The sequence below is a fragment of the Sciurus carolinensis genome, chromosome 3 (genome assembly GCF_902686445.1).
Source record: "Sciurus carolinensis chromosome 3, mSciCar1.2, whole genome shotgun sequence".
NCBI lineage: Eukaryota > Metazoa > Chordata > Mammalia > Rodentia > Sciuridae > Sciurus > Sciurus carolinensis.
The window spans coordinates 154,647,974-154,671,119 of NC_062215.1; the positions used below are offsets into that span (position 1 = coordinate 154,647,974).

At 39.8% G+C, this 23,146-nt stretch overlaps 1 protein-coding gene across 3 annotated transcripts in view; it reads right to left on the minus strand.

The window, feature by feature from the left end:
• The window catches only part of Plekhm3 (pleckstrin homology domain containing M3), a 169,085-nt gene that overhangs the window by 75,051 nt on the left and 70,888 nt on the right, over nucleotides 1-23,146 (minus strand). For all 3 annotated transcript variants that reach the window (XM_047545129.1, XM_047545130.1, XM_047545131.1), the window contains exon 5: nucleotides 14,392-14,585. In XM_047545129.1, coding sequence (XP_047401085.1) covers nucleotides 14,392-14,585 — 194 coding nt within the window. The remainder of the gene's footprint in view (nucleotides 1-14,391; nucleotides 14,586-23,146) is intronic.

A 23,146-nucleotide genomic window follows, 5' to 3' on the forward strand; every position in this document is an offset into this window, starting at 1 on the left:
GAGGAAGGAGCTCTATATGCAAGCCTGTTTGGGAGGGCACACTGCTGCAGGATATTAGCTTAGAAAGTTAGATTGTAGCAAACCATGAGGGGTCTCCAATGCCATGCACCAAGATTCTACCCCCCAAAAGATGAGGTGCCACCCAAATGTCTCAGGCAGGAATATGATGCAGTTAGTTTTGTGACTAGAGGGATAAAAGAGATAGAAGAAGAGAGTGAAGAGGGGATCTCTCTGTTGGGGGGATACATGAGAAATGAAAAGGGTCTGAATAGAATTCAGTTGCCCTCAGGTTGGAGAGACAGGAAACCATCAGAGAGGTTTCCATAGCTGAATCCACAGATCATGTTGACTAACAGAAAGTAAAGGCCAAGAAGAAGCCTGGGGTATTCACAGTGTTCTTAGGTAGGTCAAGCGGGGAAACGGCCATTTCACATGCCGGCAAAGGAACACGGAAGAGGAGTCATCTTGTCGGGGAAAAGGTAGCTCAGTTGTTGGGGGAATAGGCTGAAACTGTGTAATGTCCAAGTGGAGGTGATTTGTGTGCTCCCAGCCTAGAGGTTCTAGGTGAAGCCAAGAGACTAAGGGAGAGGCCAGGATGGCACATTGGGAAACGAGAAGACTGGACCCTGGCCAAATGGCACTATTTAAAGAGTGATGCAGGAAGAAGACTGGGAAATGTAGTTTGATAGGGAGAAGAAAAAGCAGAAGAGCTGCATCATGGAAGCCATGGAAGGAGAGAATTTCCAGAAGGTAGGGGGTCAACAGCATTCAAGGCAATAGAGAGGTCAAATAATGTGAGGAGAGCTCTTATGAGGCCTAGAAAGTGCTGGAGGATGTGGCAAGGAGGGATTCATCAGTCATCTCACACGCAGCTTCAGGGCAGGAGGAGGGAAGCCAGACTGCAGAGGGGTGAGAACTGTGGATCATTCTTTTAAGAAGTTAACTTTAAAGGAAAGGAGAGAAATTGGGCCATTGCTAAAGAAATATGTAGGACTAAGAAAATGTTCCCTTTTTTTAAAGATGGGAGAGACTTGGGCATATTTATATTCTAAAATAAAGAAGCTAGTTCAGAAGAAAAGCTGAAGACACAGAAGTAGGAGAAACTGATAGAGCCTGGCCTGGAAAGACCTACAGGAAATGGGATGCAGACCCAGCTGGAAGCTCTTTCACATGCTTGCTTGCAAACATGTGTGCGCGCACACACACACACACACACACACACACACACACATGCACACACACACAGTATTTTCTTAATTGAAATGCCTCAAATCTTGGTAAAATACTGTATAAAAGGTAATTACTAATTTCTCCAAAGTAGCCCCCAAACTTCAACATATTAGGAACCAAAGCTGCAAACTCACTGAAGGTTATTTGACTTAGCTTTCCTTTGGTAAACAGAATCCTTGCAGCAAAAGGTCACTGTCTTTTGTTTTCTGATGAAGCTGCTATGTTTAGGACTTTCTATGCATTAAGTGACCTTGCTGCACCATAATCCTATTAATCATCAGGTCTGGCAGCATTTCTATAGCGGACCAACCACGTACACAGTCTGCTCATGCCAGTGCAAGTTCATTTGGGCGGCCCTGACACCCAAGTCAAAGGACAAAAGAGATAAGGAGGGGTCAACTCCACACTTCTCTCATCCATCAAAGGAAATCACATCACTGGCAGGTGGCACTATCAAGTCCCCTGGTACCGAAAAACACTGAAGAAACCTGCTAGAGGATCATGAAAACCAACTAGAAAAATCATTTTCAGTGCCAAAATTTTCTGTTTTATCATCTTTAGAATTAACTGACATACTGGGAAAGTAACTTAGGTCTTGTTTATAGATTGATCTAATGAGAAAGATGAGAAAAGGTGAAAATTAAAAAGGGAAAAGGTCATATCTGATTCAGAGTCCTTATAGTAGCTCGTACTTCAGGTTAAACTTCAGAGATAACTGCCTATGAAATCAAAGGCAGTGGTCTTAACAAAAAAGGTAAAGGGATCTCATTCCATTTTGTTCTGTGACATTAAGTCAAATAAATCAAGACTCATTTAATGTGACTAATTTCTGAGGGTTTTGACCCTGTTCCCACCGGCCCCTGATGCTCATGAGAGAAAAGGAATGGGGTCAGGCTCTGAATAAAGTAGACTATTTGCAAGATTCTGATAGATTTAATAATATAATCACTGTTTTCCTTAAGCTCAGTTCTTTCAAATGTAAAACTGGTACTTACAGACCCAATGATAGAGTAAAAAAAAATTTTTTTATAATGGAAATAGTTCAGCTTAGACAGGTTTTAAAGAAGAGGTTCACAATACACACACACACACACACACACACACACACACACACACACACAATCAAAACAGTAACACAACATCCAATGTGAATCTCCAGAATTTGATTCTAAATAAGGGTCTAAAACAAGAATATGGATAGAGGTGCATAAAGAATAATATTAAAAGGAAAACCACTTATTCGCATAGTATTACTAAGTTTTTCTAAAGAATATGTGCTTCCGGGCAGGTAATTTGTATGGAGTTGAGAGAAGTCACAGTGCCCTCCTTTTGAGGGCACGGGTACCCCCACCAAAATCAGCAAAAAGCACTATGGAGCATCCCCAGGGAGATGCAATTTTGTGTTCTTGATATGAGCTACAAACTCTCCCTGAAATAGTTACATTAGGCTGAATGTGGACAGGACTCATATGTCCAGCCATGCTCTGAGCTAATGGAAAACAATTTTAAATCAAAGGCAGATATTTCGATAGCAACCCACATGGAAGAAACAAGCTTCAATCATTTCTCTAGATACCTCATTTTGCTAATCTCATTGGTTAGAAAAGTGATGAGATTGCACCAGATATTATATCTTGGCAGGTAGTTATAGGAAATAAGGGTCTCTTACCTGCTCATTCAGAAATTGTGCTTAAGTTTCTTAGCAATAATCTAAAGCCTGGAGTAGAAATACTTGGGAAGTAATTTTGGTTGTGATTATTCTGAGGTCTGATTATGAAAGTGACAGCTTATATTCCAGCTGTCATATATCCTAGCTCAAATTCTTGAAGTATTTTTTAACAATAGCAAGAACATAATACTTTCCCTATGATGAGATTTTTCTTGTCTCAGAAAATGAGCTTAAATAATTTATATGTATTTCATTTAATCTTGGAATAAGATAAAATCACTTTCTAACTTTTTGAAAAATTTCTCAGTAAAAAGCTATATGTATATATTGTTTAGTAAAATTAACATATAATCTCTCCAGATTTCCTTCTTCAAAGTTTATTAATCTGTTTAGCACTGAATGGCACTCTTTTGCAGACAGCCAGTAGCTCCCTTTTAGAATACTGGTGTGTGTTGTGTGTGTGTGTTGTGTGTGTGTGTGTAACACTGGCCAAATAAGACCTCTGGAGAAAGTGAAGGAAGGGAAGGAGTTATTAGGAGATGAGGAAGATAGAAAACTGCACTGCTAGAGGTCATCCTAGAGGAAAAAAAATTTTGAAGTAGAATGAGAAAAACAGTTGCTTTAGAAAACAACCAAAAATGACATCCTATATATTAGTAGTTTCTGAGTTCTGATAGATTCATGCAGCTGATCGGATAAGGATATAGCCCCAACTATAGTTAATGATATTTTAAATTAACTAACTTGAAAACTAGTCACAGAAGTCTGGCTAATCTTAAATCTCCCCAAGAACATAAAAAGTTATATTCATTTACTGAGCTTAAAGAGGTGTTATCCATACACTTGAAGTAGTAATCATTACTGATATTTAATGAAATAAATTGTTAAAAAAATGGTTGCCAAAATGGGTTTTTCTTCTAAAATTCAATATTAACCAGACTTTGCATATTTTTATTTCAGATTTTGGTTATAAGATATTCCATATATGTGGTTTGGAGACATGACAAGTCTAGTCTATATAGATTTTGTTTTAAGAATCACTGCCCTAAGTTGGCATGATGGTATATGCCTATAATCCCAGCAACATGGGAGGCTAAGGCAGGAGGACTGCTAGTTCGAGACCAGCATCAGCTACTTAGCAAGTCCCTAAGCAATTTAGTGAGATCCTGTCTTAAAATGAAAAATAAAAAGGACTAGGGATGTAGCTCAGTGGTAGCATGCCTCTGGGTTCAATCCCCAGTACCAAAAAATAAAAATAAAAAAAGTTTACAGCCCTAAGGGACAAGTTCTTTATAAATTAGTCTACTATATTAAGCATATTTGGTTCACAACAGCATGTAATCTTTTCTATCAGATAATTCTTCCACCTAATATGTCTGACTTTTGGAGGGGGGCAGTGAAAAGAGAAAGGGAAATATTGACATGAAGAAATTCTGCCAGCTCATTTATTATTAGATCACTCAAGCAATCTTTTGTTGAGTATGCTGAATAAAAAGCCTATTTACTCCAAAGATCAATGATAGGTAAGTATGCCCACACATCAAAACACCATTTTTCACTTGGTGATTCATGGAACTTTAGACAAATATTTACTGACATAAAAAGATGTTCACAATATACTAAGTAAAATGATTAGTTTCAAAATTGTATGTACAGTGTGAAACCATTTTAATGGGGAGAAAGCATTTGCCGAAAAAAAGATCTGGAAGAACATGTATCGAAGTGGAAGGATAATGGGTAGCTTTCTTATTTGTATTTTCTATGATGAACAGTATCTTCTGCAATAAGAAAAAAAATTTGGTTTGACCAAATTGTGTGGGCAGAACCTTGATAATAATATTTTGTTGATTTGACCAATTTATTTGACAAAGATTTATTAGCCCCCACTCCATGTCAGGGTACCACTCTAGGCCCTGGGGATAGAGCAGTGAGTAACCCAGAAAAAGAACCAAGGCCTGTGTAGCTTACATCTAGTGGGGGGAGCAGAGCCACAGCATATGGCTGTGAGCCACTGCATAAGCTCAGCAAAGTAGAACATCCACATCTACACATGATGGCAAAGAAAGGGAGACAGGCAAAATGGAACACTGTGTTGTATGGTGATAAGCAAGGAAACAAGACAGGTGTGAGGAGCAGGGGACCCTGGTTGCTATTTAAAACAGAGTGCTCAAGGATGCTTCTTTCAAGTGATGGTTGCATAAAGACCTAAAGGAGTCAAGGAAGCAAATTCTGCAGTTTTCTGAAAAAAGAAAAAGCAGGTATAGAAACCAGGCAGGAGCCCTTTAGTTGTGTCCAGGGACTGATAAAAAGGTTGTGTGACTGGCACAGAGGAAAGAGGGAGAAGTTGTGTGAGGGGAGGCAAAGAAGTAAAGGGGAAGGAGGCTCTGAATGGCCTTAGCTTTTATGTGGAGTGAGAAATGAAGCTATCTAACAGTTTGAACCGGCAGTGACACCATCTAATTTACACATGGACTCTAGCTAGAGTCTTAATAACAGATGAAGGGGGCCAAGGGTGGGGCAGGGAGACCACATACTATACATAATCCAAGAGAAAGAAGATGGTGGCTTAGACCTGAGTGGTAGCAGTGGAAGTGGTGATGAGTGCATATATTTTGAAGCTGAAACTCAGAGGGTTTGTGGAGAGGAAAGTGGCCTGAATAATTGGATGGATGGAGGCACCATTAAGTAAGATGGGAAAAGCTGCAGAGGCAGGACAGTTTGTAATGGCAGTGGGTGGGGGACATTACGAGGAGTTTAGTTTTGGGCTATTAAGTTTGAGATGTTATTACACATCCAAAGAACATTTCAGCCTTTGGACCTACCCTCGCCTCCGGTGATGTCACTAGAAAGATGGTTTTTCTGGAGTAAAAAGGAAAGGAATAGGAAAGGAGTCCTGGTAAATCAAGTGGCATTTATTGGGACTGGTCTAACAGTTGAACAAGTTGCTAAATTTTGCTTGAAGGAAGAAGAAGCAATAAGAATTTGACAGGACACACATACAACACACAAACACACTTTTTTTCTGGCATTCATCACAATAATGCAAATAAAAATGGTGGTCTTTATGATGGAAACTTCTCATTGCTTGGTAAAACTAATATTTTGGTGGGAACTCAGGAAGTATATAATCATATTTTCAAAGAAAATGTGAGACAGGAAAAGGTGGTTTACGAGGCAGAAGAGTCATTTTTAGTATTTGTTATGGTTTGGATGTGAGGTGTTCCCCAAAATCTCATGTGTGAGACAATGCATAAAGGTTTAGAGGAGAAATGATTGAGTTGTAAGAGTTTTAGCTGATGGGATTAACTGAGTGGCAACTGAAGGCAGGCAGGGTGTGGCTGGAGGAGGCGGTTATGGGGGTGTGACTTTGGGGTATATATTTGGTGTCTGGTGAGTGGAGTCTCTCAGCTTTCTGATCATCATGTGAGTTGCTTCCCTTCACCACGCTCCTCCATTATGATGTTCAGCCTCACCTTGAACCCCAAGGCATGGAGCCAGCTGTCTATAAACCGAGACCTCTAAAACCATGAGACTGCAGATAAAATTTCTTCCTCCCCAATTGTTCTGGTCAGGTCTTTCAGTCACAGCAGCAAAAAAGCTGACTAAAGCAGTATTCTCTTGAGATTCCCAAGTCAAACTCTTAAGTTGCTTCAAAATGGTCTAAGCCAAAGATGAAATTTGACAAGCAAGTGGAACCAAACACTCCCTGAGAACTCATACAATTCTGCTCTAACACACTGGGAAAATAAGTTTCACAGTGCCTACTGCCCATAATTAAGCATTGGAAAGAAGTATTTTAAGATTTATGCCATAATGGAAACCTTGGATTTACCAGCCACCCTGAGTTTCCAAATCATACTTTTGTTGATAAGGAATGGGAAATACTCAAGCATCACATAAATTTCCCTGGACTGGATTATTTCAGTACTTAGAAGAGAAAAATATGACTTAAATTGGGGTTTCTGAAAACCTAATCCAAACAGCTGGTGTCAGTCTAGGTAATGTTTTTAGCAGTCCCAGTTAAAATGAGGAAAAAATAATAAACAATGATTTTCCAATCTGCTTGTTTTTAAAAAGCTATTTGAGTTCTTAGGCTGTTTGTTTATTTTTCTTGTTTCTTATTTCTTATATAAAATGATGATGAGAAATAGATACTATTTGTTTTTATGTCTGTTTGACTAAAGACATACATACTGCAACCTTATAGATACTGCCACATTCTTTGTTTTAAGTTTCAGGTCTGGAAAATGGAAAGGTCTGGCAAACCTGACTTAGAAAATGCATGAGCTGGCACTAAGCCCATTGTCACGCTTGACTCTCTGCAGCTAAGCAAGCCCACCAGTGAACACAGGAGCTCACTGGCAAGCCTAGCTACCTCTCCCTGTCAGTCACTTTTCTGCCTGTCTTCACACTCTCTTAAATGACCTCAATCAAGGATTCAGGAGGATACGAAGTGGTTTTCTTAAGAGTGTGGACATCTTGTCACCAGCAGCAAATTCACCAGGGAAACAGCAAACTAAGCATCAGAAAACCAGGTTCTAGCTGGACTCTGCTGCTTACCAATGTTATCACCTTGGGCAAGTCATATAGCATTTCAGTGTCATGGTTCTTTCCCTTCTTTCTAAATAGCCTCTGTCTTATCTACCTAAAAGAGCTGCTGTAAAGAACAAATGGAATGGGCACAGTGACACATACCTATAATCCCAACAACTTGGGAGGCTGAGGCAGGAGGACTGCAAATTCAAGGTCAGCCTCAGCTACTTAGCGAGGCCCTAAGCAACTTAGCAAGACTTTGTCTCAAATAAAAAAATCAAAAAGGGCTGGAAATGTAGCTTAGAGGTTAAGTGGCCCTGGTTTCAATCCCTATTACCAAAACAAACAAACAAACAACAATAGCCCCTCCCCCCCAAAAAAAACCCCAAAATGGTATGTTTCTGGGAATGTCCCTTTTAATTGATAAAACTCAGAATTATCTTATATATAGTAAGCAATTTTATATAAATATGAGATGATGTAATTATAATTATTAATAAGTCTTTATTGCATATCTAGCATGTGTAGTCTTCAATTTTTAGGCTATAAGGGAGAACAGGACAATCTTGGCCTTTTTAAGAGCCTTCCAGTTCAGTCAGCAAGAAAGAATATATATACAAGTTACTCAGGCACTTAGGTGTCAAATGAATGGTCCAGAGCATCGTCACTGGAAGAGATCAGAGAAGGGATTAGGGACTGAGATCAGGTGGAAAGAGGCAACACTGGAGATGGCCTAAAGTAAGAGTGGCCTAGTCGAGTAGAGAGGGGAGGCATGTGGTATGTTAGGAAAATGTGTATGTCACTTTGACTAGGGTAGGGTGGCTGTGGTCCAGGTAGAGACCAGGTGAAAGATGAGTTGTGTATGTAGGTCGGATCACAGAGATAGGATAACCAAACGAAAGGGTTGTCTGACACCTACCCATGGTCCAATAAGACCTCTTAATGATAGTATGTATGTTAGGGGGACTGGAGAGGGGAGTCATGGGAGGTAGGATTCCCAGGTAGGAAATTCTAGCAATAAGATGATAAGGATATAAGATGAAGGGGATGGCAATGGGAATGAGGAGTAAAGGAAGGCCAGGATCAGCTAGCTCTCAGGGAACCATAAAGCGAAACTTAGGACAATGTTAAGCCATGATTAACTGAAATAGACCTGACTACAGTGGATCATTTTTCAGAGTAAAACAATGACTTCCTTTTGAAACTTTAGTGGAGATGTCCAATAGGCAGCAAGAGATAACAAGGTAGTGGTGAGCTTTCTCTAGTCACTGTAGATTTATAGAGCAATCATGACATTCACCCTGCAGATGACAGTAAAGTGTCCAGAGGAAGTGCAGCCTTCTTCTGACTCTTATGAAGTGGCTATGTTGGCTCCTGTGGGGCTGGAGAAGCATGCAGAAAGGTGGCTGAGGCTTTGGCCATTGCTAGTGCTAGGGAGCAGGAGCAAGACATGAAAGCAGCCAGAGTGCAGAGAAAGGGGAGATCCAGACAGGCTGGAGGACAAAGAAGGGCAGCGAGAAGAGAGGCCTACAGGAAGGTGGTCAACAATGGCCAGGTCAAGGAAAAAAGGGTCTGAGAAAGTTGCCGGGTAAGCAGAGTGCAATCCACAGCCAGGCTGCTAGTGCTCTAGTGAGAATGAGTGGGCAGAGAGGACCTGGAGACATTTCTGAGAACTCTGGCAAAGGAATGCCTGAAGATAAGAGCTTAGATGACAGGAGGAGCAGGGGATGGTGATTTTTCTAAAGTGAGTACAGGTGAAGAAAACTGGAGAGCAAGTCATCAATTAAATGTGCTAGAAAGAGGGGGCACAGAAGAAAGACCTTCCTGTGTCACCAGTGGAGAATCAGTCTGCATCTAATGACTCCTCCTAATGCTGCATGCTCTGCACAGAAAGTCCTGGCAAAGACCTGAGTTCCAGGCTCCTTGATGCTTCCACACTCACTTCTTTTTGCCTCTTCCCACTCACTTACTTACCTCTTGGTACCTCTGAATTTTTATATGCTTATAATAAAAATCACTGCAGTTGATATTTACTGAGCATGTACCCCGTCTCAGGCATTAACTCTCTTAATCCTCAGGCTTTCCCTATGAGGTGGAATATTAGTATTACCATCTATATGCAAGACAACTGGCTCTGAAGGCTGTGGAGGAGAGCCCCGAACAAGGCAAGTCTAACTTCAAGGCCTACAATAGCAAACTGCTTCTATTTGTGCCTCACTTCACTCTTTTTCTCGGCTTGTCCCATTTGGACTAGGTAATCTTTAGCTTTGTGGTGACAAGGAATTGCTGTAGGATGCTGCTCCAGGTGACAATCCCTCAAGTCACTATCCTGCAAATGCCTGTGGAGTATGTTGTAACAGCCTAATCAAGCACTACGACACCCCAACCCATCTTCTGTGTAACTTTAAAAGTAACCTGGTGTTATTTCTCAAGTCCTAAAAACTTCTTCATGTTTGTCTTTTGAGAGAACCAAAGCTAAGACTTTTGCCCCTCTTTAGGATGGACCTCCTACCTGAAATAAGAGCCATGGAACTAGTAACTGAAACATCAGCACACTCTACTCTTATTATTTAATGACATGTATCCAGGGTCAAAACCTCAAATACCTTTGGGCCCAGGCACCACCATAAGTGAATTAAGTGGGCTGGGGTTAAGAAAAAAAGGGCAGCAATGTATTTGCTACACAAGAACAAGGGAAACCTTGTGGCATCAGAGCTTCAGATTTCCCAGGAGGAACCAGAAAGCTTCATTTTGTATGTCCCTAAAAACTCCTGATTGTTCAAATGCTGGCAAATATTTCATCATTTCAAAGCTTGGTGGGTGCTAGTCCTGTAAAGTCAGTCAAAACACAGTTGAGTGCCTATTTGTGACCTCTGATTTACACACATCCTACTGCTCCTGTGCTCAGCTGAGCACCTTACAACTCTCCTCAGTGTCCCTCCCAAAGACTTCCTTCATGGCTACTGCTCCGGATGTGTCCTGACACTGCCAAGCAAGCCACAATTTTCCAGAACTCCTCATGCACCTTCGTGTGTGGACATGGTAAATAATTCTTCTCATGAGAAGTTAACTAGGCCTTGAACTAATTCAGCAGGGTCGCCATCTGGGAGTTGTCAGAAACAGTGAACTGTCAGCACTGTAAACATTTTAGGCTTCAAGGAGGACACTGACTTTTGCTAAACTAATTGCCCCTGCCAGTCAATACTCGAAGTAAGGGTTCAAGAACAAGGCGTCCATTTAACAACAATAACAAAAACAGTGAGGATGAAAACGGACAGTCATAATAATGAAAGGCCTAAAAGCAAACTGTGACTTCCCTAATAAGGCGACGACCAAAGCTGGCTCCCTGGCGGTTGAGCACCAATACGATTAATCAGGCTGTTTTTGGTTTTCTTGCGACAGCAATATTAACAGTTTGCTTTATTCTGTTTATACAGTGCTGACAGGTCTTCAGCATGTTGGGCCTACTTGCTAGAGATTAATGGCTACTCTTATACAGAGGTAACATCCAGTCAAAGAGAGAATGCCTTTTACGACTAGATAAGAACTGAATTCTCTTCCTCCTTCCCCTCCATCCCCAGTACCCCATCAACTCTTCCTTCTCCCAATCTCTATCAGGAATGTGTAAAACGAGTCATCTCTACAAGGTTCCCCTCTTCATTTTAACTGTCTCCACATTAGATGTTATATCCTCAGGTGAAACAAAGGGAACCTTAAATATTGACTGGATAAGTCTGTCATCTCTAAAGGTATTGTTGGTTCATTTTCTTTTTGAAAATCCCATTCCATATAAAAGTGAAAGAAATAGCTGTGAGGTGTCCTCTAGCAACAGGATTTTAGCATATTACCTCTTTCGATTTACAGCTATTTTTATGGACACAGAAAGCGGAGTTGATATTAAGTGGAGGATACTGCAGGAAACACAGACACCTCAGAGAACCTCTAGAGATTATTCCACTAGTCATATTTCAACATGAATCAAAAAGATTTGAAGTAAGACAAGAAGACCAGCCTCCCAACAAACTCCTCCCTACAAAAGCTGAAACTGTTAGGTCAGAATTTGGGCGACTGTAGGGGGCAGGGTGGAGCAACTGAGACAAAGGGCAGCGCCAAACAGTGACGATCAAGTGGGCTGGAAAATTCCACTGACCCTAACATCCACCTGTCACTCAGCAAGACCCCCTCCCATTCTTGGGAGGGCAAGCCGGGGCCACGCGCGATTTTCTCCAGGTCCCTACCTGATCTGTACCCTGGGGGTCTGGGAATTTCATTGGAGAGCCAAATTCCAATAAAGCTTGCTTCCGTCACTTTCTGTCCAATTTTATTTGGCCGCTAACGGTGCCCCGAGCTTACAGAAACAAATACTGTTGATGACTAGCATACTTGCAGAGAAATGGTCCCCCAAACACTATTTTAATAGCATCTAAATGCTGAGAATCTAAAATAATGAAAAATTTAAAAAATAATGTGTGCCTCCTCTAAGTTTCTATAGAAATAAACATCTCATTGTTTTCTCTCAGGGAGACTCTGTTAATGAAACAACCACATGGCTAAAGCATGCACTGATTATCCAGAAACTGCAGCCTTGGGCCTAGCTAGCCTTCCATACCACTTCCCTTGTTTGGTCCTCTCCTGACATGGTATCAAAAGAATAGAATTAGTGCTGGGAGAGAGGACATGGTTGGGGGGAGGGACTTTTAAGTGAAGAATTGTATCAAAGATTTTATTAAAGATTTTTGAAGCCAAATAGAAGCATAGTTTAGGACAAGAAAGCAGTATTAATAATAATAACAATATTTCCTGAGTACTTACTATGTACAAGCACTACTTTAAGCACTTCAATTTTACAATCCCATTTAATTCCCACAACAGAATGCAGTGTGGCTAATAATTTTTTCTTAAAGTGCAAGAAGTTTGAGAGAATATAAAAATATAGTAGGCTAGATTTAGGCAGATATTTTCATTCCATGCCTGTACTTTAATAATTTATCTAATGTAACGGATGTTAGATAGACTAGTTAGGAAGATTGCAATAGTCCTGAGAGCACACAAATTTGAGAATTATCTCAGAAACAGAACTAATTTGTTTTCACTGATTTGATCTGTTTTTTTCTTTCATTTGTTCATTTACTCGACAAGTATTTTTGAGCTTTTGGATGCATCGGATGCTCTGCTAAGTGGCAAACAGGGGAGTAAGAAAAAGAATCTGAAGATATCTCCTTTCCCCAAATCTAACTACTAGCCACTGCTTATTGGTCTAAATTGACACTTAACATCCATCTATCTCTCCCTCTTCACTGCCTTGCTTCCTCTATCCATTCAAAACCTTGTGCCAGGCATTGCTTTATATAATGGTCATGAACAAATCCAGGAAGAACTTGAAGGGTAAGGAAAAAAGGACTGCTGTCTTCATTATTACAGTTTTGGGAATGCCCTCTTTCTAGAACATTCATTTCTTTCCTGGTGGTCTGGCCATAAGGCACAGTACATGGTGGTAAACCACCAGACTGCTGGAATAGAGTGGGGATTCTTAGTCATCCATGAGGAGACGACCTCCTATTTAATTTCTAAATGTGTGCTCTGCTTTGGCATATTTTAACCAAAGCAAAATATAGCAGAAAGGTATCTAACATGATTCCCACGTGTAGATTTTCATATAACCTACAAATCTTGGCATATATACACACACAAAAAAAACAACCTCTGAGGAAAGCCAAAGATACTGAAAATAATAGAACAAACAGGCTTTAAATACTTAAGATCCTTTACCTATTTTAGTGGTAAATTAATTTGAGACATATACTGCTAGTACCTTTTGGAGAAAGCCCTGATCTTCTAAAATTAAGATTTGCCTAAATTTTATAAGAATAAATCTCAACCACTTTCTGGTACTTGCTGAAAAAAACAGCTAGGTAAAAGAATGACTACCACTGAGAAGTATGTTGCTTGATGGCAGCTGCCTTTTCATTATTATTTTATGAGAGCTTGTCTAGATATTATATATTCTTCACTATTTACATCTAGTTCTTTTAGAAATGTCTTCTTTCTCTAGCTCTAATCAGTGGTCAAATTGCAAACTCTATCATTTTAATTCTTCCCAAAGGTTCTTGTGTAAGTAGGCTTCCGTTTAACATGATTAATGTATGCTGCTGGTCATTTCTATTAAAACTGAAAAATCAAAAGGCATTTTTAGGGACTTATGAACATCATCAACAATTATTTCAAGTATAAGCTAGTCTGTATATACTGAGGGTGAGAATTTAAATGCCCATAAAATCTAACTGTAAAAGGAAGAATTTTATGGGAGTAAGCACATTTTAACTTCAATTTTATTTTAAGGGTGTGAGCCTGGTTTGGACTTGTGTGTTCCATGAACTGTGAGCCAGCTCAGTTGTGGAAAAGCAGCCCGCACCAATGGTCAGATGGAAAGGCAGAATCGTGGGCCTGTGTACTTGAATTCCAGCTCTCCTGCCCCGTCAGTTACCGTGCTTGGGTATTTGTTCTGCGTGGAAAAAAATAAGATTTGAACAGTCACCCACTTATTTCCCATTGATAATGATTTTTAGTTTTGAAATATTTTAAATGTGCTGGTTTACTGGTAATAAATAGCATTTGAAATTGTGAAAAAGCAAAACAAAACAAAAAACACCACCTAAGTAAGGACTCAGAAAAGACACTTCTGTGATTATTACGTCAAATTAACACATTGGTAAGAGAGGGCGTAAATGTCCTGGGCACTAGATCATGGGTTGTTGAAAGCCTTCAGTTATGATGAGAGATGATTTTCATTTTTCTTGACAAACAGAGGATATCAGAGAAAGTCAAAAGCAGCCCAGAGGAAGACCCACAGAATTTGGGTAGGTTCACGTTGGAAAGGTCCTTGGAGATCAATCGTCTAACCACACTCCCTGGGCAGGAAGGAAAACCAAACAGAGCCATCAGACATTTATGACTCTTACCTGCGGCGCAGGTCCTCCGCCACTGCTGCCCGGCAGCTGAACAAATAGGCTCGGAGCGATTTCAGCCGCTGCCGCAGCCGCACCACGGTGGCCAGTGGCTCCGCATGGAGATACAGCATGGGGTTCTCCTGCTGGATGTCGATCAGGGGCTCTTCGTACACATACTCCAGAAATTCTTTGGCCTGCTTAGACACCTACAAAACAAGCTTCGGCAATCAGTTCTGGTCAATCATCAGCTTTCTACACCAGCTCAAACTAGGAACCAAAGCTTAAATAACAAAGTAATATTATTTCCTAAACACAACTTTAAAAAAAGCCCATACTTGAACAAAATACAAACTTTGGCTTCCCTTTCTCTCTTCTGGAAACTCCACTGGTAAAACTTGAAAGAAATTCATCACTTTGTATCTTGAGGGTGGTAGTGATTATAAGAACCTACACATGTGATAAAATGACACAACTATACTGACCCATCATACCAATGTCAATTTCCTGTTTTTTTTTTTTGTTTTTTTGTTTTTTTTTTTTATACCTTATGGTGGTTACCTAATATGTAACCGAAGGAGGAAACTGAGGAAAGGTACATAGGATCTCTGTACCGGTTATGCAATTTCCTGTGAATCTATAATTTTTCAAAATGAAAAGGGAAAAAAAGAATTAATTAGGAACCTCTTAAAATAAACACTGATTTTAAAAACTATATACATGTGTATTTTTAGACCATGACACTTTAAATAAGCAGACACTTTTAAAAAACAAAAGTAAACCCCCCACAAATTACAAAATGAAAAGGAATAAAAGGATAGTCTCAAGGAAAAAGAAAGAAAAGAAAAAAAGATATTACATGCAGAATAATTTGACTGAATAGAAAACAGACTTGAACACAATACTTCAGTGCCCAGAAAGAAGGTTGCTCTGATTAGAACACCTTTGCCTTTGGGCTGACTCTGACCAATATATCCATCCAACTCTGTATCTTCTTCTGGTAGTAAATAAGATTATGAAAATTGATTTTTAAATATCATTGTCATCAGTAGAAATAAATAGTGCACTGGAAATACAGTGCACCAGAAATACAGAGGAAGTATCTTAAATAATGCATAATATTTGGGTAAGTTTTTGGAATCTCTGAATGTCAACTCACTGATACTGAGATGTAAATTGGCTAGTGATATACTGAGTAGGTGCATTTTCTATTTATGGAAAGTAAAATCTCTCCAAAAAATCTTTACTAATACACCTCTAGGAGCAATGCTGAAATTCAGCATTAAAACAAATAACTGTGCTCATTAAAAAGAAAATTGAAAATTCACTATGCTTCATGCTCTAGACCAGAAACTTACTGATGAAGATAAACTGGATACAGTTTTCATCCTCAAGGGGCTCCTTGTTTAGTATAAAAGACAAATATTTAAAACAAAAACTATACATTTCCTGTCCTCTGCTACAGAGGTATGGATGAAGGCCCCTGGCAGCTTAAAGAAGGAAAAAATTGGCTCTCCTGGTGAGAAAGCCAAAAGCCAGGGTGGCCTGGCAAAGCAGGAGACGTTGGATTTGGGTCCAGAAAGATGAAAAGTAATTCACTGGTGGACAGGGTGGAACAGAGGAGAGTACAATAGGCAGACACAATCATAAAACCCCTCAATAGGTACATGTGATCACTAGATACATGGCTATCAGGCATGCATTAAAAACATACATTTCTGTACACATATATATAATTCAAAATTATCATTTTTTTTACTGTTAAGCTTATACCACAGTTTATGTTACTTATGGGAATGTAAAAACATGCATCACTTAAAAAAATAAATATTTTTTCCCTTAAAAGCAATTATTTTTGAGATACCTATTTGTTGTTTGATTCTATGGCATCCTACAGAGTTACAGAGTTAAAGGAGCTTATAGTCTCTGCAAATCCAGGTCACAAAGGGCACCTAGAATTTGCCAAAAACCTTTGACTATTTAACCAGATTGGAAATAACAAGGTGACTGGGTGAAATAATTCTCTTATTTTAAATCATAGAGACACAGGGACATGCCAGCTACCATAGCAGGTAGACATTCCCTAGAGGTTAAAACAGGCATGGCCTTGTCCTCAGGTGGTTTACAATTCAGTAAGAGAAGATGGAATTGGATCAAATCTTTTATTTATCATGTTTAAATATTTGCTGTATCTAAATATCTTCAATGAGGAAAAACCAATGGTGTTCTAGGAAATAAAGTACAATCCACTTGAAACTGTTGCTAAAAAATGATGTATTGTACAATTCAATTAGTCTTTCTGGCTCTACTGAAGAGTGTTTATACTGAGTCAGGGCCCTGCTGAATTAGGTTAACAATGCTACCTTTTAGTAGGTGAACAGAAGGACAAAGGGCACTGGCCAGTCTCCCAGGCCTTAAAAGGCTTCTCTCTTCAGGTGGTACTTAAGCCCGAGAGCAAAAAAAAAAAAAAAAAAAAAAAATCTTTTACAGAGACAGTAAAAGCAGTGAGACAAATGGGACAGCAGCTACTGACAGCAGTATTCATAAACTGAGATGACAGAAAACAAAAGCTGAGCTAGTCACACAAACTTAAAAGCTCTGCCTTCACAAGTGATTAGCCAGCACTGAGCACATGGAGGATGTCCTTGGTGCCACTGCTTGGGCACGTGAACAAATCCACCACAGCAGCCAGCTGGGGCAGCAAGGCTGAGCACATGTTCTCAGTTGAGAATCAACCCCTAAGACTGGTGAGGATACTTTTGTGAAAACTCAAAATTTGGCATGAAATGCTAGTTTTGCAAAATAGAGCACTGTATCTCCACTGATTTCTAAAGTTCGAAACAACACTCCACACTGGTGTAAGGATTCTACTCTCAACTCTATTACAAATGAAGAGGATTTTTAAAAAGAAAAATTTTAAAATTACTTAGGAAAATAAGCCAATGATATTCTCCAGTGATAAAGTTTATATGAAAGAAAGTTTCTTTCTTGTTAAGATAAATATTACATGAGTTATATGTGAACACCAAATATGTTCCAACTAAGAGCTAAGAGCTACTGTCCTACTCCTGCCAAGTGAATTATGAAAACATGAACTGCTTGATGGTGCTTCTGGTGTAAATAATAACTCAGCTCATGAGTCAGGTGCAGATGGATGAACCCTTTTTTTTAAAAATAAATGGTTTTAGCTGGCACTATTTTCTATGATCCCACTTCATTCACATCAGAATTCATTTTATAGAGTCAGTGGATGATTTTTTTAAACTGTTTAGCCTTTTAGATTACCAAATAATATTTAACATTTATTAGTGATAAGCTCATTATTCACATAAATGAATCTCCTCCCATTGCTTTCTTAGCTTGTAAGTAGCTACTGACAGCAGCTACTGACAGCGGTTTTCGTAAACTTATGTTTCAAGCCATCGGAACTAAGGCCGTGACTGTGGTTGTGCTGCAGTTTATGAACCCACTCTGCCTTCAAAGGCCTGCATCTGAATGATTTGAGAGTCCATGAAGGAGGCCTTCCACCTCACATACAGGAGGAGTTGAAGAGAGCAACACAATCACTTTAATAATTATCTACAAATCTACTATTTACACATATATATTTATAAAAAAGCATGTGTCTCACTTGATTTGAATACTAATTGTAGTTGTTACAGATTCTAGCATAACCCATGTTTTGTTATGCTGGTGACAACGACCACTTATAAACAAAGTTCTCACATGCTGTTCCGGTTTCAGTAATCCTGAAGGAGAAGTTATGGAATGGTGTTCTGGTATGTTCCTCCACAAAACAGCCCTGGGAGAAAAAGTTATGGAGCAAAGGAATGGTTAACCACAGATGGCAACGTGGAGATGATACGGTGGTGGTAGTGAGGACTTAATTTTCACTAAAGGGGAAAAATTTATCAGAATAAACCAGATGAGAACATTATCTTAGAATAACAAGGACAGGTAAAGAAAATCTAGTTCAATTTTCTTTTTTTCATGTTCCAAGGAATACTAGTCCCACAAAAAAAAGATGTTATAAGTTCCAAAAAGAAATATGCCACACAGCACTTTCTTTCTTGGTGATTCAAAGTGCAGTCTTTTGGCATATTAAAACCCTGAGACATCTCACCCTGAGAAATCCTACTCAGTCTAGCCACTTCCGAACTTACTTGACCATAGACAGGGCAGCTGTTCAGTGTTGTGCTGGGCTGATAAGAGCAGGGGAATGGGAGATAAGATCCTGCCTGGACCCCACTTACCAATGAGAGGAAGGGGTATCTTACTTTCACTCTACTCCATCCTCTTTGCCAAGCTGAGCTCTGTTGGGGGCAGGGGTCGGGTGGGGACTCCCTTCCCAAGCCTAATAGAGCTGGCCTGATGGACTTCCCAGGGAGTCCTCTTTTTGAAATACCTATTAACACATACAGAACTTTGCTGCATGGAATCCACTTTGAAATATACTGAATGAATCTATTATCCATAATTAATGGAAGAGAAAATTGAGTCTAGGGCATAAGTGACTTATTTATGGTCATTTGTGACAGCACTGGAGCTGGAACTCAGATCTCTGGATACCTCGCTCTGTGCTGTTCAGCATTGTTTATGGTCACAGTTCGTTGTATTTTTAATTACTCTACCAGAACCTGTCAGCTTATGGTTTTATAATAGAGGTGATCCCTGCCCCTTCTCTGTCCTTCCTCCCTGCCAAAGAGAAAGCAAGTAGGCTGAAAATGGAGACAGACCCTTAATGTACATTGGCATGTAGGCTCCCATTTGATTTTAACTCTAAAATAAAAGTTAAAGTTCAATAACATTTCTTTTATGCAAAAGTCACTATTCGTGTACTCATTTACTGTCTTTCTCCCGCCTCTGGAATAAAAGGATTGATTCACAGGGGCAGGACTTGCTTAGAATGGTAACAAACAAACCAATAAACTACCACGCTCACACCATGGCTTTGAACCATGCACTCTTACTTCAGACACAATTCTAACAGCTTGGTTGTTTCTAAGCTTGTAACATATTTAGACTCAATAAGAAGAAAAGGAAAAAAGCAGGTCAAAGAAGCAAAGCAACAACAGAAGTGACAGTACATCCTGGAACTAAGGGAAGAAAGGTGCCTGCAAGGAGACAGAGGGTAAAAACATACTGTCCAACCCCGACTGTAGGTAAGTTGGCAAAATCCACCAAACTCACAAATGCACATACCTACATCAAGGAAATTATCTTCAGATAGTCTCACTTGTGAATCAAAGAACTCATATTCAAAATGCTATACAAAGGTGTTCATTGATTTACTGTCTATAATAGTAAAAGACTGAAAAAAATCTAAATTTTCATTAAAAAAAAGATTGGTTAGACAAGTGTGTTTGTGTGGTGTGTGTGTATATGTGTAATTCAGGAGACAAAAGAAATGGCCATTAAAAAAAGAACAAAGGTCCAAAGAAGAGTTTTATGATCTAACTGGAATGCTCTCTAGGCACAGAGTGTATATTACAGTGAGTATTGCCATTTTTATATGAAAAGGCACATGAATGTAAAATATCCTGGAAGGAACACAGGAAGGGAACAATTTGGTTGTCTGAGGAAGGTGGATGGCATGGGAGGGAGGGAAATTATCTACATAGGGATGCTCTTTTTTACTTTCTGAATCCTTAAAATTTGCAAAAGAATATTATATTCAAACAAGAAGAAAGAATAAGAGTATGGCCATGTCAGTATAAGCAGCGCAAGACCTTGAGGGGAAAAAACCACATCAAACTCTGAAGTTCAATATCATAGGACAGAAGAATCACTTGTATTTATGATTATAAATCTGAGGCTTATTTCTAATATATATATTTTTAAATAGAATGTATAAGGAATCATCAAAATTTATAAAATTACAAAAGCAACATAATCACATTATTGAAAATTTGAAGAATAAAAATCAGGAGAGGAAAAATATCCATAATTTGACACACTAACATAACCACTTGTTACTTCAGTATAACATTTCCTCCCAGTATTTATTTCCATCTCCACTGTGAAAAATCATAGCCGAGTCTTAATAAAATCAAGCCCACTCACAACATTTCTTGTTCCTATCAAAACAGGCACTGTCAGCTAACCAAAGAGGAATCAGAAGACCTTAAGTTTAATTACAGTTTGTTCTCAGAATCTCTAAATGACTCTGATTAAGTGCTTTTTCCCCTCCGCAAGCTGTTCTCCAGCTCTGCAAGGGCCATAGAGCTTGCCTTGAATGCCTCTTGAGATGCAGAGACAGGAATGGTTTATGCAACATGGAAAACCCCTAGCTAAGTGGAACATGAATATTTGGGCTGGTACACACACATAAAAAAAAAACAATTTTGAAAATGCACAGCCACCGGGAAAGGTTTAGGAAGAGCTGAACTACTTAAGTTGCCTACCACCTCTTTGTCATGCCTGATATTTTGGAACAGCAGGCAGGTTACCATTAAAAAGAATTTAAAGTTACCATTAAAGAGAATTTCATTAGCAAATGGTCACAGAATTTGAGGGTGGAGGTTAGCAGCTTCTTAATCTTGAAGCTCAATTCAGTCTGCAGGATATATATCAGAAAATAGATGAAATCCTGCTTTAAAAATAATTAGGATTATTAATACTCCAGAGGGCAGACAAAGAAATGCTTAAGATGACAGATTTTACTCTGTTCTGAAAAGCAATTTTTTCACTCTTTTAAATGGATGTTCAAGCCAGTCACGTACTTGCTATTAAGGAAGCAAGCAGATCCGACAAAATGATGTCTGGTTTTTGAAACTGATAGGTCCAAATTGATCCTCACAATTAGGAGCATTAAGCTAAATCCTGGTGTCTGAGCAGAGACAGACATCAGTAAATGAAATATAGTTAATTCATGCCAGTGAGAGATGATCCAGATGAAATCAGCAAGCTACATACTGCTTTAAGATCTTCCCTGGTCCACTGAGAATGTGGGAAGCACGGGTCTGATGAAGGAGATTTTCCTCGTGGGCAGCATGGATGAAGTGAGTGCACCTAACAGATTTCTTCAATTAGCTACCTATCCTCTCAAAATCAAATCCAGTTACTCGAATGACTGCCGCAGTACAACAGCCTGCTTTACAGAGAGCATGCAAGCATCAGGGACGGCTATGTTGACGGTTTCTGTGGTCCTCAGAGTTCACTTCAGACACACCTGGATCTGCTCTTCCATTTCATACCTTCAGAAACCATCCTGACTTTCTCACATTCTCAGCCAGTGCCACCTCTTCTGCTTTTGCTCCACTAGTTGATGTGTATTCTGCCGGCAGGTGCAACCAGCCCAAGCTCTCGGTGGATCACAGGGCTGGAACTGCCTCACTTGCTTGCTCTCTGCACTGTCAAAGCCCTGCTTGAACATATTAATTTAAATCATCTAAACCAAACTTAACCAGCCTTCTTTCCCTCTAGCTACCTTTTTATCTAATATACACGTGCTCAATATATTTACAAGTGTCAAGTACAAGATACAGAGGAGAGCATGATAGCTCTGGTGAAGGGAAGGAAAGAATTAGGAGAGGAAATGAGGTTTAAGATAGCTTTTAGGATTTGCTTTGCTGGGTGAGGGCAAAAGAAAGTCAAAAGGTGTGAGATAGCCTGGCATGATAGGAAACAGGAAAGAAAGATGTGATCTTAACGAAGAGACCAATGGAGGTGGGGGTGATGAAGGTCTAGAAAGGAAGGCAGGGACTAGAGTGCAAAAAAGTTTGTACCTCAGCTAAGGGAACAGTATTTATCTTGCAATTATGATAAACACTGTCTTAAATGAGCACTTACTATGTGCCAGACACTGCACTAGGTGAAGTGATTCATTCATTTAAGCAAACAGCAACCTTATGAAACAGTGACTATTATGATGTCCACTGTAATGGTGAAGAAACTGAGACTAGGAGAGTATTAGGCACTGACCCCAGGTTAAGATTAGGATTAGAAGAGGTGAGGCTAAAAGCACCGTTATGAGGTTATTAACTTCCTTCACGTGAATGATGCTGAGCTCTGAGCTACTGTTGGGAGGACTGGGGTTGTGGAGGGCAGGACCTCAAGAGCTAAAATTCAGTGGCTGGTTTCTGCTAGCTGTTTAGGCAGGGAAGGTAGGGCAGAGGGAGGAGCCCAGAATATCTCCCAGAACTGGCAGTGGTGACTGTGGGGCCATTCACCAAGGCACGCGATGCAAACCTGGGGGTACATCTGATGAACGATGTTGCCAAGTTGAGTTTGACATGCCAGGGCGCAGGCTTCATTGTTCCATTCACTCAGTATACATCCATACTTGTCTACTGTGTGCCGGGAACTGTGCTAAGACACACTCCCTGTGCCCAAGGAGCTCGCTTTCATTATAGAGAAAACAGACAAGCAGCCGGCTGTCATGCGGATGTGGCGATAGCAACAACCTCCCTTCATTAAGTGCTCACCATAGTCATTTGATAAGCCCTTTTCCTCTGTTACCCCGATTCACACAACTCTTTTAAGTAGGTTATGAATTACAAGGAGGACAGATGCTGCTTTGGCACGTACTGTGGTGCCAGGCACTGCTCTAAAAGCGCGTGCTGGAATCCACTGACCAGCAGTCACCCTGTGAGGTCTTATGATCCTCCTCCACAGATAAGGAAATGGAAACACAGGGAGACTAAATGACTTGTCTAGGTCACACAGCTAATAGGCAACAAAAGCAAGACTTGAACCCAGGACGTTTGTGCGCATTTTATAAATTAGGAAACTGAGACTCAATCCCATTTCAGTTATTTGTCCCCAGATA